This window comes from Aplysia californica, unplaced genomic scaffold (assembly GCF_000002075.1).
Source record: "Aplysia californica isolate F4 #8 unplaced genomic scaffold, AplCal3.0 scaffold00095, whole genome shotgun sequence".
NCBI lineage: Eukaryota > Metazoa > Mollusca > Gastropoda > Aplysiida > Aplysiidae > Aplysia > Aplysia californica.
Genome location: NW_004797365.1, coordinates 123,536 through 137,605, shown reverse-complemented (window position 1 = coordinate 137,605; position 14,070 = coordinate 123,536). Strand labels below are relative to the sequence as shown.

The 14,070-nt window shown below is 40.1% G+C and overlaps 1 protein-coding gene across 2 annotated transcripts in view; it reads left to right on the top strand.

Moving 5' to 3' along the window:
• Positions 1-6,106, top strand: part of LOC101850707 (ubiquitin carboxyl-terminal hydrolase 7) — a 53,346-nt gene extending 47,240 nt beyond the window's left edge. For both annotated transcript variants that reach the window (XM_005095079.3, XM_005095078.3), the window contains exon 32: positions 486-6,106. In XM_005095079.3, the coding sequence (XP_005095136.1) occupies positions 486-592 (107 nt within the window). In that variant the 3' untranslated portion in view covers positions 593-6,106. The remainder of the gene's footprint in view (positions 1-485) is intronic.
• Positions 6,107-14,070: the final 7,964 nt, after the last annotated feature.

Sequence of the window (14,070 nt, the reverse complement as noted above, 5' to 3'; positions counted from 1 at the left end):
GGGTTGCGCAAAATTTTCAGACAATCTGGTTGAGGCTCACATGCAGGTCTAACCAGGGGTCTATTAACTTGAGAACGTGGTGCTCTCTTCACATACAGATTTTTTATTTAGTTGCAGTTCATTCAGGGTTGTTTTTTAGTGGGTTTTCACAGCCTGAATCCTGAAGGACTTGCTACTGAAAATCTCTCCTAAAGTCAGGATTTCAAATTCAAACCCGCTGCTTGGGCCATTTTCTATTTTCAGATTGTCCCTAATAAAAAAGTGAAGAAACTGTTCTGTTTATTATGTGGTGGGAGATAGTTTCAGGCCTTAACTTTAAAGTTATCAATTGTCATATCTCATTGTAGAGAAATAGTAAAGAGATATATACAGTGGTACCTGGGCTAACAGAAATAGCTGTTTAGTTCATTGTTCCATAGTTCTTATTGTCCTGTAGCTTTCTCTGGTATTCAATATACCACACTTCCTCTGTTTTTATGTTTCAGGCATGGGTATGCAGGCGCGCCCCTGGTTAGGTTTGGATCACGTGAACAAGACTCCAAAACGAGCACGTTACAACTACCTGGAGAAAGCCATCAAGATTCACAACTGAAAGGAGTACCCACAAGGCAGCTAGCTTACTCTTCTTCGTCGTCCTCGTTAAGTGTTCCCCAAGACCTGATAATGATGAGATACAGATATAAGAGTTTCAGATTGAGTATATTCCTGAAACATGTAAATTTGAGCGCGTAGACACTCAAATGTCCGATGTTGAGAGACAGGTATGGGGTGGTTGAATTTTGAAATGCTTGGCACTATTCCAAAGTGTTCATAGGAAATGATACTCAGTGAAAGTTCTCCTGGTTTCCAAGTTAAAAAAAGAAACGCAGGATGGTTGGACATTGAGGCACTTAATGGCTCTGTATTTCTGTGGGGAAAACCCTTTCTGTTCTGTCCTGCTCTTTTTTAAGTTAAAGGAGCTGTGATTTGTACCCTGTACCCATATGGGGCTCTTCTTGTGGTAACTGCTCTTATACGAGTCTTTGCTTGTTAAACTACCGTGGCATGTGCAAGTCTGTTGAAAGGAAGCTTGAGTAGTGGACAATTAATGTGAAGAGGGGGGGGGGTGTAAAGGGTTTGATTGGAGAAAGCTGGATGAAGGGACGTGGTATTTGCTCCCAGGTAATTTTGTCTTTTGCCAGCTTGATATTTCGAGTGGGGCTTTTTTTTTTCTTGAGGTCGTCTACACTCATGGCAAATACACTATACACACACCCATGCCCTGTATAGATAACCCAATCAGCAAGCTGCACATAAAGGCAACTGGCATCATGAAACTGACCTCTGTGAATAGGTTGGGCCCTTTTTCTTTTTTTTTTCAAAGGTTTGAGTTTCTCCCTTACACCCGCATGTGTTGAGTATATGTCATCTTCAACTTGACCCAAGGGTCACCACTGTCTGGTACAAGTGCATTCTTAAGGCTTGAATGTTTTGGCTCTAGTTTGTAACGTCTTTCCTTTTTCGCTGTTATAGAAGCATCAGCGGTTTACCAATTGATTGTTCTGTTTTGGTATGATGAGGTTTTGGATTCGAGTCCTTTTGAGTTTAGCATGCACTGTCTGTGGGGGCTGTCTGAAAGTGGTTGGGGGTTGTTACACTGAATAGAGGACACACTCTCTTTTTCAAATTGGCTGGTGTAAAGAATGTTAGTTAGTAAACAAATTGTTTTGTCTTTAGGAAAACTCTGTGCTTGGATTCATGGCCTTGCTCATGTTCTCACCGGAAACTGATGCAATGGATGGCTCTGTGAGTAAAGTTCTGACGGAGCTGCTTTTTTTTACAAGGGCTATTGTAAAGATAGATTGGTTTTGGTTGTGTCATGATGAAAGAAAGGTGTGCTTGTGATTTTTTGTAATAATTTTTTTGTGGAAGGACAAAATAGGACAGGATCTTTTTGAATATTTATGTACTGCTGTTCTTTAGTAAATGTGGGAGGAAGAAGTGCTATGCCTGGTGTTATAGATCAGCTGTCTATAAAGATAATGTTTATTTCTTCTTTTTTTTTCCAAGGGGCGGGAGTTGCAATGTTTCATTTTAGAAAGCTGAGTGTGTTGCTGATCTTCCGTGAATACTAAACAGAGACCTGTAATACCTATTTCCCTTTCTTTTATAGAATGAGCATATTATTATAGTTTCACTTCTTTGTTGCTATTAAATGCCTCGTTTAAAATAATTTTTACAGTAAGACATGAGCTTTCATTTCTTGCTAGGTTTAAACTGGCAGGCTATGTTGTTCGTATTTGTAGCAATGAATTTTTCAAATGAGATCCTTAAATTACTGTTTGCTCTTTATTTAGAAATATTTTATTTTTAGATATGCTTTCACCTTTCTTGTGGGGAGGTGTTCCCTATTTTTACACAAATTTACCAATTCTACATAAACAGGCATGCTTGGTCATAAAGACTGTGTTTACTCCCATGTGTTTCTCAAATTAATTTAAATAAACATGTTAGTACGAATAGTTTTTCGTAAATTTGAATCTAAATCATTTTGCTCTTGGCATTCAGCAAGTTGTCTTTGTTAATGAAATAAAAGGGTGAGCATTCTTATTATGTGTCCCTGTTGTGGTCGAAGCTTCATTATTTATGTTTCAAAGCTGATTGTGTTGACTGTTCTCAGTTTCATTTGAGAGAAAATGTTTTTGTGTTGTAGGCTACTATAGTTTCAGTTGAGATCATTCTTTTCTCGTAAGCTACTACTGATCTTTCTATGTTCCTTTCACTGGATGGGCTTTCTTGGACAGTTTACGATATAACAAATAGGCATGCCAAATGTTTTTCAGAAAAGAAAAATCTACAAGCAAAACTGTTTGTTGTAAGAATACAGATCACTCTTCATGTTTTCTTTCCACTCAGTGTCCTAATTTTTATAGACATTGCCAAGAATTGGACAGGTGATGCTTGCAATCCTTCCCTCATCCCTCCCTTTGGTTGTCCTCACAACTGACAGAAATGTAGCATGTATACTAGTCAGTTAGAAACCCTCCCCCATCCCCACAGTCTGTAGGTCAGTCACTTTGGTGTGAAATCATTTTGCTATAACAGGTGTACTGTCTGAGCATGCACAGCAAACATGTGGGTTTTTTGTATTTTTATTGATTATTATTATTTAAACTGTTAGTTTGCTTTTTGCTTGAGTTCTTTTTTGTACTGTCCTCTCCTCAGGTTGTCCATTCTTCACGGGTAATGCAATCTCTAGATAGGTTCTCTAAATAATTCCATCCTATTCATCTGATTAACCTCCCCATTGCTTATGGTCTGCTGCTTGAGTGTTCCTGGTTCAATGTAATACGGCTTATATGGCCTCAGTTTACCCTTAACTACATTCAATTTAGAGTGAGCTTGACCCCAAAGTTAGTGGGAAGTCATGTGTGACTGATAGAATAAGCGGCTCGGCATCTCCGTGCCAGTAGTCTGGGAGATCAAGTCGGGCCAGTCTGATCAGAGAATGAGGTTTTGATACCAGGTAAGAAAATAAAAGCACCGTAAAGAAAGTAGATCTACTTGTTTTCTAGTCCTCTTCTTGCAATCAAAAAGATAGAACAAGTATTGGGGGGGGGGGGGGGTTGTTTGTTGGTTTGTTTGTTTTTTTCTACTGTTCTGCCTTATTGGTATAATTATTCTACCATGTTTGTTTTTTTCTGTACTGCTACAGAGTGATAGTAAAGAAAATGAGGTTGGTTTTTATGTGTTATAAATGTCAGAATATGAAAAGATATTACTTCTTGAGTGTGTCTTTTCTGGGTATACCGCAACAGGTCTTTTCTGTTGGGCAATGTACCTGTCTGTGGACTTGTGTTACATAAAGATGTACTTGATAATATGAAGCCACGACTGTTGGCGTTTAGGCAGCTTAGATGATATAACATTACTCAATGTGGAAGACCTCAGTTTTAGCTATTACAGTGCTAAAGCTTGGGGGAGTTTGGACAGTTGGGTCTTGTTCTTTAATTAAAGATTTAGGGCTCTTCACCCCATGCTTTTGAGACAGGCTCCTTTTGTTGATAAAGACCCAAGATACTCCCCAAGCAAGGGAAAGCCAGCGCCTATAGATGTTCTTGAAATTGCTCGCTCTTTGCCAGCACTTGCAGTAATTGTATGTGGTGAAACTACAGCTTAAAACTACTCTCTTTGTGATGGAAAGAGAATTGTACTTTTACTGTTGCCTTGGGGTTTTTTTTCACATTGTTTTACTGTTTATAATTGTATCTAAAGTAGCTGCTTTGAGCTCCTATATATATAATACATTTTGTTAAAATATCCCTCTTCTGGATCCAGGGAATAGTTTCTGGGCTACCCTCAGTGGTGTTGGAGGCAGATGTTAGCTCTAAGGTCTCTTCCCCCCTCCTCCCGCAGGTGGCTTCAATAACAATAACAGTACCAGTATTGAAAGGAATTTCGACCTCAAAACCGATTATACTTAACGTTTCCTTGTATTCTATTTCTGACATTTGATTTTTACTGACCGTCATTTTTTGCCTGTCAGGTGCTGCACACTTCAACAAGCTGAATTTGAAGGCCAGGTTCCCCAGTGGTGGCCTAGTTCCGTCCCTGGTCATTAATTTCTTGGCGGAGCCAATTGAGATTGACTATGAATGTGTATTGTATTTTCAGGGAAGGGGACGTGGAGTGTAGGGTTAATTTGTTTCTACCAAAGCACTCAGACTTTTTTTGCACGTAGTGTGGTCCTCGTGTACTGAAATCTAAAGCGGGTTGTGTATCAAACATAACGTAGGACTTTTATGTCAGTTATGTTCCATATTCTGTTGGGAGGATTCCCTTGAGGCTTTTTCAGTCTCGTCGTCTGTGTATATTCTTGGAGCATACTTTATGTACAAAGTTGTCTAATTACTCAGTTGCTTATTTGAAGCGAGTGTTGTTGTAATCATGTTTTACGAGCTGACATGGACCTTCTCTTTGTGTGTTGTACTCATAACAATATTATGTGTACAGTTAAAAAAAAAAAAAAGTATTTTCTTTATGCATCCTGAATTGTAGCAGAAATGTACCTCTCTTTCCATCTCTCACAATCGAAAGTTTAGGCTTAGCAAAATAATTTTGTGTGTGAATGGCAATTGTCATCTTATTATGTAACTTTTATTTTCGGGGAAGAGGAGTGTTCCCTTGGAAAGAATAACCGCGAAAGACCTTTAATCTTTAAGCTCAGACTATTTTTTTAAAATAGAGTGATCAATATGTTTTTCCAGTATTGTGTACTCGGGGTGTATTGGGGGTGGAGGACATGTAGGCCTACCCAGTCTTCCGGGATAAAAGTGAAAAACAAGCATCACGTTTAACTTTTTACAGAAATATTGGTTCTAAAAGTAAAAGTCAGATCTGGAATTTCTGCAAGCAAAATATAATAATGAAGTTTCTAGATCTTGCTAAAACTGAGATGTCTCTCTTTCCCTTTGTCCATCGATAATTCCTTTCCTAAGATTCAAGATGTCTGTCCTGTGTTTCTTTCTCCAGTTGTGTCCAAGTTTTGTCTCCACCGAAATGCTATAAATATAACATGTGTAATTAAGATCACCTTTAAAAGTGGTATATCTGTCTGTCTGAAAGGCAAAAGATTCTATGTTATAGAAATAGATCAAATGTCGGCAATGCATGTGCGAAGTGCAAAAGTTGGTTGTACTCGTGAGTTGAACCCATAGTCCACACAACCCCTGAGATGGTAGTAACTGGAATGAGAAGAAAAACAAAAGTTGATGGCAACCTAAATAAGAAAATGAAGTAAGTAAACCACTGTATATTTAGCTGTGGACATCAAGAAGCAATAAAGAATAATGCTGTTGTTGTGGCAGTGGTGATGACGATGCTGTATAATCATTCATAGATTTATGGAAGAATGCGAAGTTGGAGTAGTGATGTTGGTGATTATTTTGCTTTCTTTTGTTTAGTTCTTGTTTTTTGTATTTTTGTCTTGGTTTGTTGTTTTGTTGGGTTTTTTTTTTAATTCTTCCTCCTTAGTTTCATTGAATCTGGTCGTAAGAGTGTCTGTGTCATGCTTTTTATTTTTGTTCCATGATGAGATAAAATGAATAAACGATGCCTACTACGAAGTGCGATGGCTATTGTTTTACTGTTTTGTACATGGCTCTTCCTTCCGCATCTTCAATTTGATTAAATTATTAGTTGTGTGTTTGTCTGCATCTCTTTCTCTCCTTCCCTTCACAGTCTTTCTTCTCCCCCTACCCCCTCCCCCCCCCCCCCCTCTCTCTCTTTCTCTCTCTCTCTCTCTCTCTCTCTCTCTCTCTCTCTCTCTCTCTCTCTCTCTCTCTCTCTCTCTCTCTCTCTCTCTGTGTGTGTCTCTCTCTCTCTCTCCCTTCCTCTGTGCAGCATTCGTAAAGATGCTTAACAGAAAATTCTGTTCAAATGCGGAAAGGTGCGACAAAATATGGAAATGCTTTGTGGTTGTAGCCTCCAATACCCAAGTCTCTGGTCAGATGGACTAACCACCTAGCTCGTATACCTGCTGATACAGGTCTTCCCAGAAGATGTCCTATGGCGAACTTGTGTCCCATCAAGCAAAGGCGCCTCGCCCTATGAGTTTGAGTCCCAGACACAGAGCACTGAGCTGTTTTCGCCTGCTCAACGCCATTTTTTTTTTTACACAGTCGGTCGGAGTCGAGCGGACCTATAATTTTGATCACCACCAGGCCTGTCGAGAGGGGGGGGGGCAATGCCCCGGGCCCGGGGGTTTGGGGGCCCGCAAGCAAGGGGAAAAGAGAGAGAGAGAGAGTACCGTACAAAGCTTTGAAATAAAATATATTTTGGCTGAAAGTTGAGCTATATATCTTTGTTGTTTTTTTGGGTAAGCGTTTTACGGCGCTCGCAACTGCATAAGGTCATGAGCGCGCCGGACACATCTAATACTTTTAGTTGGTAGGAAATTTTGAATTTTGCCCTGGTGGCGGCCGAAGCCTACTTTTATCGATTTTAGACCACCAAGGGATCGTTAACGTGCGCAGCTTGCACACGGGCCCTCCGACAGCTGTAAGAAGGAGTCAATGAGTAGCAGTAGAAAGGCTGCAGAAAGAGTCAGGAGCCCAGAGGAGGGGGCAAAGGGGGTTGGGGCAGAAAGAGGAGACGAAAGCTGATGACAGAATATTGCTAGAGAGCAGGACAGGAGGTGAAAGAAGACAATTTTAGAGTTAGAGAAGAAAATTTTTCGGTCGCTACCCGGATTCGGTCCGGGGACATTTGAATGAGAGGCCAACACCTTAACGTCAAGGCCACGAGAGCCCCCGCTGTATATCTGACAACTTCACAGAACTTTGGTAGTGCTTTCTTGGACTTCTGGAATTGATTGGCAATTACGATCCTCTCCTTGCCGAGCATCTTACAAAAATTGAAAAATCACAAAAAGAAAAAAGGCGCCTACAAGTTCACTATCACCAGAAAGTCAAAATGAATTCATCCAATGCTGTGCATCAAAAGTGACAGACATGATTTTGAATGAAAGAGCGGAACGAAATTTTACTCCACTATCGTTGATGCAACACTGGACTCTTCACACGTCGAACAAACTTTTTCTTTATTTTGCGTTATGTTCACTTGACAGTGATACAAATGTCTTCAAAGTAGAAGAGAGATTTCTGAAATGTGTAGATTGTAACAAGAAAACAGGAGAAGGCATCGCTAAAATAATCCTTGATACACTGAATTTAAAAAAGACAAAAACATTCCAATTACAGACTGCCGAGGCCAAGGCAACGACAACGGTAGCGACATGAGTGGCCTGTATAATGGTGCACAGGCTCACATTTTAAGACAGTGCTCACATGTCACATATTCTCCCTGTGGCTGTCATAGTTTGAATTTGTGCAGAAAGCTGTTCAACAGTCATAACTTTCTTTGGAGTTGTACAGAAGCTGTATAACAGTTTAGCTCCAGTCCACAAAGGTGGGAAATTTTGAAGCAAAACATTCCCATTCCCAGCTCTTTGCACAGTATGTCTCAGACACGTTGGTCAGCACGTGTTGACGGTGTCAGGCCTTTTGCGGTTCACATCGGGGGACAGAGGAAAGCTGTTCAAACCGTTCTTTTAATGACCCTCACCCCAGAAACACGTTCAGATTTGATTGGTATTCTTAAGTACTTTGCATCATTTGAATGTGTTACAATGGCATCTGTTTGGCTCAAAATTCTCACAGCAATCCATCACAGAAATAGAGTGCTTCACGCACGAGAAGCAACTCTTGACGTTGAGGTGGCAAATATCAATAGTCTGATTAAAGATCTGAAAAGCTTACAAGATGAATGGGATGCAATCTTGAGTGAGTCCAAATTAGTAGCAGATAACTATGAGATTGAGCTTTCATTTGCTGAAACAGCAAAATGACGAAAGAAAAGGAAGCTTTTTGCAGACGAGACAGAAGATGTAACAGACTACCAAAATCCCGAGAACAAATTCAAACATGAAGTTTTTTATGTCATCATTGACTGCCTTCTTGAAAATTTGAAGACAAGGTATAATGCAGTGACAAAATTCGATTCGTTATTTAGTGTTTTGTGGAAATATCTCCAAGAGGAAGTCGGCGTTATTCGTGATCTCGCAAACAAATTGCACACGGAATATGCAGCGGATGCATCAGCAAACCTTGCGCAAGAGTTGGAACATTTGAAAGTGATTCATTCAGCGAACATTGGAGAAAAAGTCCTGCCGCCTCTTCAGTTGCTGAACAGACTTCATTCCCTGAAAGTGGACGCTTTGTTTCCGAACGTTGTAATCATATTGAGAATCTTCTGCACCTTGCCTGTCACAGTTGAGCAAGCTGAACGTTCCTTCAGTACCCTTTCTCGGGTGAAAAACATTTTGCGGTCCACAATGCGTCAAGACAGACTTCCAAGTCTTGGAATTTTGACCATAGAGTATGATAGAGGCTAGTCTAGCTCGAAAATTGGACTACGAACCAATAATTGACAGTTTTGCTAGGGCTAAATCCCGTAAGGCTCTGTTGTTGTAAGAAAAAAAGGTATGCTACATTACAATTTATTTTAATTTCTGTCATTGGTTTATTCATCTTAACTTCATTTTTAACTACCCGGTAAATCAGAAAAATTAAAATTAATTTTGTGTTGACAACACCAAGCACTTGATGGAGGGGGACGAGACAAAGGACGCTGGGGTGTTTGTGTGTGCGTGGGGGGGGGGGGGGAGCCGGGGGATTTGCTTTTATACAAACATCTCTTTCGCAAAATGCATTTCCAAGGATAGTGAAGATGTGGGTCAAAGAGACAGGCAGACAGAGAGAGAGAGACACACAGAGAGAGAGACACAGAGAGAGAAACACAGAGAGAGAGACACAGAGAGAGAGACACAGAGAGAGAGGGGAGAGAGAGAGAGAGAGAGAGAGAGAGAGAGAGAGAGAGAGAGAGAGAGAGAGAGAGAGAGAGAGAGAGAGAGAGAGAGAGCGTATGTTGGTATGTAATAGATATGCTACAGTGAAGTGATTATATATGCCTATGTACATTGTATTTGTTGGGTTATTAAATTGCAGGTGAGGGCAGGTGGGGCCGGGGAGAGGAGGGGACCGAAGGTGATTGCTGCCCTAGGGCCCGACCTGGCTCTCGACTTCCCTGATTACCACTTCCGACCTAGCTGCTCGTCTGTTTCGCGGCACGCTTCAGTTGTGCATGGCAGTATATTTTCAGCCTAAATTGTTTCAAAACTGCCTACCGCTGTGCATTAATTTAATAATAAATAGTCTATACTATATTATATTTTGTGCATATTTTATAGATCGTGATACTCGAGACTGAGAAGAAATCTGGAATAGCTTGACGAGTGGACCTCTCTTTTTTTTTTTTTCAAATGCGCGTTGGCCAATCCCAACAAATTTGTACTTGTACATTTAACCATAACCAAGGATACGGTGCTTCATAGTTAGTTGTATAATTTTAACGCCTCTTAATCTTTCAACGCTGTACGGTAAGGTTGTTTAAGAGATGAGACCGATTTTGTGTCCATCTCCGGCAGGACTGAATCATGTATCTGGAAAGCCTTGAAAACTCCTCTTACAACCCAAATTCAAGAACGACCATTTTGAAGATTCGAACCAGGGTCATCCACACCATAACCCGGCTTTATAGCCCACCAACCGAGTTCAGAGCGCACATCAGAACCCAGGATCTGGCAGTAAGCAAAAGCTACAGCTGCTGAAGGAAATCGGCATCCTGATATATGGTATCATGGGTCTCAACCCAGAATTTTAAAAAAGGAGGAACTTTCCGCGTGATCGCGACAGAAAACCATTTTCGCGAGGCACCCACTGTTATATTTTTATAATACGATAGGGACTGGTTCAGGTATACTCTCACCAAATTGGTTGCATTTTTGTTTTAATTTAGTGTAGCCTTCCGGGCGGCAGTAAGAACCTGACGGCGACCATACAAACTGCCGCCCATCGTTTGTCAGAACAAAAGAAAAAATATAGCTTTGTAATACGTAATATTCGAGAAGAAATGTCATTCACAAAAGGGCATACATTGTACATAAACGTGTATTCATAGTCATAGGGCCTATTATTATTATTATTAATACGGTAAAAGAAAAGAACTAGCTCCAACCAGTTCATTCACACTTTTTTTTGTGGGTCATTATATATACAGCAGTTAACTCATCTTCTTCAAGCACAGACACCCACGGGTGCAGTGTATGGATGGGCAGGTACTGGTGTACTGTACTCAGTTCTGAAAAAAACCCAAAGTTTGCTTAAATTTAAATATATGGCATCAAATCGGGTTTCACGAGAGCTACTTAGATTATTTTGATACGCTGATTCCGAAAATGAAATCAATTTTAGTGGCGATAATTATTTTTTAAATTCTGCATGCAAAGTAAATCCCACGCGAAGGCAAACTTCAAAGGGATTTTGCGCCACAGCTCGCCTCTCCCAATTCTGACGTGTGTGTGGAGGGGGGGGGGGGGGGGGGGGGGGGGGAGGGTGGTGCTGATCGTTGCGCGAGACCTGAGACGCACAGTCTCTCGAACCCACAGAATTCTCCACTTAATGGTTATGAATAAGGTCCTTTATGGGTCCCTAAAAAATTCCAACACCAGGACATTCTCAGATCACACTCCCATCCTTTCGCCTTTTTCAGTTGAACATTTTGCCCAGTTTCTTTCTTCTTCTTTTTTATTTGGAGGGAAAAAGGGGGGAGGGAGGTGCGCCATAAATAATTTGTTAAGGCAGTTAATGTTTTGCTCTTCGTGTGGCAGCTGTTTGCATGAATGGAGTCGAGAATTTTCTTTACAGGAAGCATGATGGGGTGCAGTACTAGTACTAGGCCAAATGTTAGGCCCTACACATTGTAAGTGGACTGGACGATCAGATGAGTAACCATGGAGTCATGTGGGCTACCTTTCGTTGGTGAAAATTGTAGCCTACTAAAGCATTGAGCCTACGTGAGCATATATATCTAAAAATATGAGCCCAGGTCAAAAGGTGACAAAATGTTTCCATTTTTTTTAGTATGGCTTATTCAGCACCAACGTGTTTCTATTTACAAGAGAAATGTGTGCTCCTCATAGAGTTACCCCCTTTTAAACCTATAGGCACATCTATGGTGCTCCTCCTGAATTGGCAAGTTTTGGGATAATTTGTGTCCACCTTTCGCGAGAAAACAACCAAATATGCTTGAATATCTAGACGGTGTCTCGTGTGACAGAGGACACAATAGTTTCCTTCCAAAAGAAAATTTCAGCATGAACACAGATGTTTTTCTTGCATGAGATTATAGATTATACAATCTACGTATGATATTATAATAGTTTTGTTATACTCAAGGAGTTTAGAACTAATGGAGCCTCCTCTCTCTCTTCGCGGCGCCACGAGCAGTACGCCCCGGTGGGGATCAAATATGGCCGTCGACTGTGGGCTAAATCACGAACTGTAGCGTTTCTTTTTATAGAATCTTATCGGGCTGGGCCACGTTGTGGGGGTGGGCGGGGTGGGGGAATGCACGCAAGGAAGAGGGGATGGGGCTGGGATGGAAGAAGAGGGGCGGGCCTTGGGGAGGGACGAACGAGAATGGGAAAAATTAAATAAAAGAGAGAGAGAGAGAAAGAGAGAGAGAGAGAGAGAGAGAGAGGGAGAGAGAGAGAGAGAGAGAGAGAGAGAGAGAGAGAGAGAGAGAGAGAGAGAGAGAGAGAGAGAGAGAGAGAGAGAGTGAGTGAGTGAAACAGAGAGACAGACAGAGAGACAGACAGACAGACAGACAGACAGACAGACAGACAGACAGACAGACAGACAGACAGACAGAGAGATTGCGATCAACTGACGGGCTGACGGATAATGACAGGGAGGAAAAAATAAATTCTGTGTGTGATACGGACTGTTCAATTCTTTAAGAGTTTTATGTTATAATCTAGTTTAAAACTCAAAAAGATGTGTAAAATAAGAAGAAAACTTGTCCGAGTAACATAAAATTATCAAACATACCAAATTATAAAGATAATCTTTCAAGATGCTAAAATATTTAATTATAAGAAATGGATACAAATGTACTTTTAAACTGAATTTAAGATATGTTTGCATGATTCTAGGCGTGTGCCATAACTAACTTTATGTGTAAGGAATAGCGAACACAAAAGAAAGAGGGTCGATGCCAGCTTTATCTGATTGCTAACTGTATGTCTTGGTCTATAAATAATAATATTATTGATTACAATAATTTTGTTTCCTGGTTTTTACAAAGTGGAACGCACAATGATTTCAAATAAAAAAAGAGATAACAGCATCTTTGGAGGTGTGATCGCTTGCATGAGCGTGGATGACCTTTTTGGTTTTTTTGTTTGTTCAGTAAAGTATGATACGGAGAGCAGCGTTTTTAGTCCCTTATTACACTCCAGAGGGGGATAATTTATCTTAGTGATGACTCTTGTGTAGTAAAATTTGTTGTTGCTTTGTTTGGTTTATTTTTGAACCGCAGAATCTTAAGTGAACTGGAATTATTGATTGAGGGATCCTAGGTGAAGACTACAACGATAGAATTAAACCGAGTATAGTTCTATCTAACAAGACTCGAACTCTTATCCACCCCACCCTACCCTCTCCCCTCATCAGATATGGTTTGGTGTTTCTTTAACATAGAAAATATTCATCATTATTGTTGTTGAGTATTGATTTCATATTCTAATGGAGCCTCTAGATATATACATTTAGATAACAGTAGCATCTAATTTGCACACACAATGGAAAGCAATATCTTTAATTAAAATGTATAATATGTATACATACGCACACATATATAATAATTATATATACACATAATTATATACATATATATATATATATATATATATATATATATATATATATATATATATATATATATATATATATATATATATATATATATATAAGAATAAGAATACTTTAAATAAATTGAGTTTCTCGGTCTTTCTGCTGGGGTGTTGTATCCCTTTCAGCCTGGGTTGGCCTTGGCATGTAGCGCCGGAGCCAACCTCTTATGAATGTTAATGATCTAAATTGTATTGCTGGGGGCATAAAAACACTTTCATTCAAATTTTTTAAAAGGAAAACAACTTAACTGTAAAAACTCCGGGCCACTGCAGCATCATATCGGTTCTTACACTTAAATACAACACAGGTGCAAGGCATTTTTACTAATTGACTTGCCTAATCTCAAGGACGTCGGAATAAAACCTTATATAACCATACTATAACTATATGCGGCGCCGACCACAAAACTTTATTCTCAGTGACATACGGCCACAGAAGAGGGAGTAAAAATAAACCCCCAGCAATAATAATAAACACAGCATTTTGATATTTTTGTTGCAATCAGTAGAACTTAGGCCTACCACCGATGTCTCAGCAGTACACAGAATTCTACACTTAGTGTAGAATTCTGTGCAGCAGTACCAAAGATACTACACCCTACGGTAGGATGTACTATCTTTGGCAGTACACGTACTATCTTTGGCTTTACTGAACTCTAGTTTTGTCTTTTCGGTTGCAAACGGGAATTTGCTTTTCGTCCGATGAACACCGACGTACT